Raw genomic sequence first — 6303 nt, forward strand, 5'->3', positions numbered from 1 at the left:
ACAAGGAAAGCAAATGCCAGCTCAATGCGCAGCTCAACGCCCGTGGCACGAGAATGAATTAAATATACGGCCGAATAGCTCTTTTTATTTTTTTTTTTACAAAAACCCTAAAGTATTAGGTATCAATGAGGCATTTGTCTTTTCAGGGCTACAGATAAGGGGGTGGGGGGAAGGGTGTACAGGCTCCTGAAAAACTACGGCAAAGACAGTGGAAATCTTATGGGGCGAAGGAAGGAATTTTAGACAGAATCAATAAAGGAATAAAGAGAGCCCCATTCATTTAGTTCTCCCAGCAAAGAGAGAGAGAGAGAAAGATGCTGTTTTATAACCAAAGTGTTTCTAGCCTCCCCCCCCCCCCCTTCGTCTCAGTTGAAAACTGATTACAGGTTGCTTATCGACTCCAGCACAATTCCGCCCCATTCTCGCATAGATCTTGGAGGGTTTATATCACATCCATTATTTATCATATTTTATAAATCCAGCCATACTCCAGTTCTTTTTTTTTTTTCCACATTACCAGGAGCCAGTGGGGAAGCTGGCTGCTGATTGGAGCGGGCAAAATCACGTGCCCCGGAGTCACATGGTCAGGGAGGAAAAAGGGGGTCCTTTTTGGTGTAAATCTGGACTCTAATTCCGTAATATATCACGGTACCTCGTAAAACCGACACTAAAACGTCCCGGCCTACAAATCACCCGGCCAAATTATGAGTTCATTGTATTATGCGAATGCTTTATTTTCTAAATATCAAGCCGCAAGTTCAGTTTTCCCATCCGGCGTCTTTCCTGAGCAAACTTCGTGCGCTTTTGCCTCCAATGCCCAACGAACGGGGTATGGATCCGGTTCCAGCGCGTCCTTTGCTACTACCATGCCTGGGCTCTACGCCAATGGGAGTAGCATGCACCCCCAAACCTCTAGCATGTATTCCACCAGCTACGGCCTGGAAACCAGTTCTTTCAACATGCACTGTTCTCCGTTTGAGCAAAACCTCTCGATGATGTGCCCGGGAGACGCCTCCAAGCAGACTTGCAGCAAAACGGATCAGAGGGACTCAGACTTGCAAAGCGAGAGCAACTTCCGGATCTATCCCTGGATGAGGAGTACAGGTAAGTCAAAAGCCTCCTTAAAGAAAGACGCCTTAGGGGGGGAAATGTAAATTATTTTATGGCGTGCGGGAAGGGTGGGTGGGGGGAATGAGGGGAGGGGAGGGGGGGAATTGTCCCCAACTCCTTTTATGACGTTTCGCCGAAAAGGAAGCGCTCTTTCTCTCTCTCTCTCTCTGCCTTCGAGAGGGAGAGAGAGATACCCCCCACCCCACCCCCGTAAAGCCATCCTTTTAGCTTTAAATATTTATTAGAGCGGCTGGTGCTGCGTGTATGCGATGCAAAAGGCAGTTTGTCTTAGTGAGGAAAGGCAGGGCTGCAAAATCATAGCCATTAGCTAATTGTCCCCATACTTAACTCTATTTTTTTTAAAATGTTTTTGTTTGCTTGTTCCTAAAGAAACTCCGTACAGGCGGCTCGCAGGGTTGGTTTTTTTTTTTTTTTAATTAATTAATTAATTAATTTTGCTGGCTTGTTTAAGATTGCTAGAGCGCTAATTGCCAGACCCTTAGCATAACGTCCCAGACAGCGCAATTAAGCCCTGAATGTGACCATTAGTCTAATAGAAACGGCAACACATAATTCCAGTTTGCAATTAAATCCCTGCTTTCAAAATTGTGAAATTTCGGAAGGGGAACAAATAAATAAATAAATAGATGCGGGTCTCGGGTAAATAGCGCAGCGGCTAGAATCACTGATTAATCAGGGTCGGCGTGTTTATGCTTTTTCATGGCCTATTGGAGAAGCTCTGGGTAAGGTGCTGATCAGCGGTAATGGACCCGCATTGGACTTACTAGACAACGTGCCTGCACCAGCTTCCAAAAGTTGTTAGACCCACATGATGCTGTCAGAGTGATGAACAAACACTGGCCCTTGGAACTGTGGATTCTGCTTCCTCACCACAAGATAAGGGGAGAGGGACAGGATCTCATGAAGTGAAGCTGCCTACTTAGCATATGTATTTAAAATACAAATCTGTCTAATGCACCCATCCCGGCTGGCGTACGTATATTTCATTCACAAACACGCGTCCTCTCAGCATATTAGTGTCAATTAACATTTAATAAATATCCTTATTCATTACAAGAGATAGTGTTCTGACATACCCTTGGTTTCCCAATAAACTGAATTCATTTCAATAATTAAGAAATGCACTGGTTATAAGGCGTGAAAACGCTGGCCTCTCTCTCTCTCTCTCTCTCTCTCTCTCTCTGTTTTTGTTGGACGAAATCACTTCTAATTCTTATCTGGTCTTTCTCAGACCACTACCTAGCAAACTGAAATATTAATACCTCGTTTTCACTCTAAACGCAGGTTTTTAAAAAAGGATTGCTGCCCCATTGAAAGCAGTGTGGAACATGTGAGCTCATTTCGCTGCTACTCATAAGCTCTGGCTTTCCTATGATTTGCCAGATTGCAACTTGATAGCCTCCTGACTGATTAGTTAACTTTAAGCCAGATAGTCTGAACGTGTCTTGGTAGGAAACTTCAGGGGAGAACAAACTCCTGCCCAATGTATGTGCCAATTGAAGGAAGCCCAATGCAGGCGCTTGAGCAAGCAAGAGTTTACCCTATACTTATTTGTGGTCAGTATTTTCCATTACCTGCTCCATAATTCATTCACTTTTACAGTTGATGTATCAAAGACCAAATATTTCTGGTTGTGAACACTTCATCTCTGCCTTTCGATTTAAGGATTCCCCACTCCTTCTTTCTAACATGTGCCACAGGATAACAACAAGGCTAGGGAGGATTTTGAAGTCGTGCGAATATGCTGGATTCCTGCGAAGACAAGCCCTCCAAGAGGCATATTTTGTGGTTTGCAGTGCCTAAAACTAAAACACTACCTGCTTCTAGAGATCCCCCACCACCACCACCTTTGCCCACCGTGTAATTGGGTTTGTGGAATTTCATCCGCGATGGGAAGATAGTATAGCAATTCCCCATTCAGCAACAGTTTATGGCTCTTCCCTCAACGGATTTTACAACCCACATTCCACAGAATTGCACATTTTACTTCCTTGCCCCTTTTACAGCTCGCCTGGCCGTTTTCCTTTTCCTTTCTTTAATAACAGTCTTTTCTTCCTTACCAAAAAAAAAAAAAGTCCACTGGAATGTTTTGGATGGATGTCGAGGGCTTGTATTGGCCATCCTGGGTATCAACTGAATAGAAACCACAAACATCATGTTGCTGCATAATTATTTCCAATTGAATTCCAACAAATGGCACGAAAATGTGCTCTGGTTTCATTCCAGTCCCCTTTCACAGACAACTAAATAGTTGCGGGTAATGCCGGATGACTGCCGAGTCTTTGTTTCAGCCTGTTCCCATGTAGATAAAAATATCCTCTTCAAAAACCTCTGGTTATGCAGCCCCATCTTTCTGACAGATTTTTAAAAAAATACCCCACTTTCATCTGGGGAAGTAACATTATCCATGTCAACCACTGCCTGCCCCTTGCCAGTAGACCAGAGCAATGTAATACAGAAAATATTCCGTTAAATAATTAAGACCATTGCGCTGCTTACAAACAGGGCTAAATGATGACAGCTTTAACAGAGGACAAATAATTGAAATGGTATATTTAGCAGAGGCTTCTATCTAGCTATGGAAAGTATTTATTAATGTATTTATTCCCTGGTTAATGGGAAATGTCTTAGGTTAAAAAATAAAAACAAGTCCTTTAATATGAAAGTGGTAGCAAACTTGCTGAAGTTCTCTCCCACACAAAGACAATCTGAAAATAGGTAACACTTCCCCCCGCTCCCCAGATAAGAAAAATAATTAAATATGCGATGGGTGTGTGTGTGTGTGTGTGCGTGTGTGCTATTAGAATGTTATATTCTTCCAAAAATACAAGGATCGGATTCTAAGTTGTCAGTGCTCTTTTGAGGAAACAACTGGGGATCTGCCATTGGTGTATTACATAGCTATGCTATTATGGACAATATCTGGAATATGTTTAAAGAAAAAAACAACCAAACAAAACAACAACAAAAAAGGCAACCCAACAGCTACCCAGAGTTAATTTGATTCTAATTTATTGTTTCACAGGGACTGACAGGAAAAGAGGACGTCAGACCTACACCAGGTACCAAACCCTGGAGCTGGAGAAAGAATTCCACTATAACCGCTATTTGACCAGAAGAAGACGCATCGAAATCGCTCATGCTTTGTGCCTGACAGAGAGGCAGATCAAAATCTGGTTCCAGAACAGACGCATGAAGTGGAAAAAAGAAAATAAAACTGCATGCACCAGTTCAAATAGCCAGGAAAAACCAGACGCTGAAGATGATGAAGAAGAATGAAAGGGATGGGTTTGGGTGAAGGGGACTTTAGTCCAGAAAGCTAATCCAGGAAACGTGAAACCTAAACATAAAGGACTATATATATATATATATAAAATACATGAAATCAAAATAAAAACAAGCCTAAGAATGGTGCATTCTGTTTCCTGATACTGAAAAAAAATACTACCTATGTTAGTCTCTTTTTTTTTTGTACAATAGAATGGATAATAATATCTACCTATTAAATGTGGCTTTAGAGTCAGATAGACACATTTTTCTATGTGAGTCTTCATACAGTACAAGTATTTGTAAATCTCCCTGTTTGTATTTCCTTGTGTACTTTTTTGGTATGAAGTAATGTGGCCGTGTTAGCACCTTTAATTAGAAAATGTGATCTGAAAGTATGAAGGGAAATTATACATAGCGTATATAGTACTCTGTACATAATATGAATTATGATGATCGCTTGTTCTGTTGTAACCTCTGTGGTTCTTTTCTGGTTGCGATGCTGTTTTTGTCTGTGTATATTTTTACCTGGACCACTTCCTTGTTCAAGTCATTAGAAAAAATGAATTAATATTGTGCTGAGTAAAGCGGTGTATATCAAGGTAGACGATTATTTAATAGCGGCAAGTTTCTTCTTCCTGGTTTGTGATTATTATTCTTCAAAATAATAATAATAAAAACACCCACCAATAGTCTAAAACTGTGTTCAGTTCATTGCACTTTTCTTATGTGTTTGCATTATTAGAATTCAGTTGTTTATTTCTGGATATAAAGAAAATATCCCCTTTAATTTCCCCTGATACGTCATCTTATTCGGACCAGATAATTTTCGGCATAACAGTCGTATTTAACATTTTAATGACATTTCTACAAATGTTAAGACTTTAAAACATTTAGCGAAATAAAACTCATAGTCGGGTATAAAAAAACAATTGCCAAGAATATGGATTTGCAGATTTCACTCTTTTCCCTTCCTCCAAATATCTTCAGAGATTATTCTACTGGGAAAAAAGACGGGAAAGGTAAAAGCAGAGAAGCAAGAAACAATTAAAAAAAAACCCTATTTCTATATTATATATTGATTCCTGTGACTAATCTGACCCTTTCCCAAGGACACAAGATATTTTGCTATGGTTTGGGGTTTGTTGTTCCCCCCTTTCGATTGCTTTATCGTGGACTGTAAGTATTTCATTAGCACGGCATAATGTTTACCATCAAAACACACATAAAATAAATGAAACCAATTAAACTCAGGAAAATCAACAATGCAAAACAACGGTAACTAATTTTAAGCACTTGCGAGCGTCTCTCTCTCTCTCTCTCTCTTTCTCTCCCTCTTTTTAACATTTCCAGTGTACGCAATAAACTAACGTATTCTTCAAGTAGGAGATGTAAGCAGTTCTAGAAATGTGTGTGTAATAGGAATACGAATATAGCAGACCGCGTGGAATTAGGTGTAGCTGTTAAATGGCTTCTTTCTTTCTTTCTTTCTTTCTTTCTTTCTTTCTTTCTCACGGAAGCTGAAAACATTTAATAAAATATCTTTCTTTCATTTTACCCCCAATACACAACACGTGATTTCCACCTATTAATACAGAAGCGTGGGATGCCGAAATAAGAATATTAAAGCTTTTAGATAAAATAATGTAACACATTACTAAAAAAAAAAAAATCACAGTGTTAGGCCACTTATTATATGGATCATATATTATGGCGTTTACACAGAAATCCCACTTGATCAGAGAATAAAAGGTGAAAACTAAATGTTCCCTTATCAAATCCCCCCATTGTCATGTGTTTTCATACACACTCTTTCCAGAGCGAAAACTGGGTTCCAGAAAATTCCTATTGCTCGTGAAAGGTGTCTTGCTGTATTGGGCCAGATCTATTGTCCCTGGGACATGT

At 40.1% G+C, this 6303-nt stretch overlaps 1 protein-coding gene across 1 annotated transcript; it reads left to right on the forward strand.

Annotated features, from left to right (window-relative positions):
* Positions 1-594: 594 nt before the first annotated feature.
* Positions 595-5099, forward strand: HOXB7 (homeobox B7). Its single transcript, XM_074940764.1, has 2 exons — positions 595-1104; positions 4157-5099. The coding sequence occupies exons 1-2, from the start codon at positions 705-707 to the stop codon at positions 4408-4410; spliced, it is 654 nt and encodes a 217-aa protein (XP_074796865.1). The 5' UTR covers positions 595-704; the 3' UTR covers positions 4411-5099.
* Positions 5100-6303: the final 1204 nt, after the last annotated feature.

The sequence above is a fragment of the Natator depressus genome, chromosome 27 (genome assembly GCF_965152275.1).
Source record: "Natator depressus isolate rNatDep1 chromosome 27, rNatDep2.hap1, whole genome shotgun sequence".
Lineage (NCBI taxonomy): Eukaryota > Metazoa > Chordata > Testudines > Cheloniidae > Natator > Natator depressus.

Excerpts from the sequence above, each read along its gene's own strand:
- HOXB7 (XM_074940764.1), top strand. The coding sequence starts at position 705 with ATGAGTTCATTGTATTATGCGAATGCTTTATTTTCTAAATATCAAGCC. Across the intron at positions 1,105-4,156 it reads TCCCTGGATGAGGAGTACAG|GGACTGACAGGAAAAGAGGA; the intron begins GTAAGTCAAAAG and ends ATTGTTTCACAG.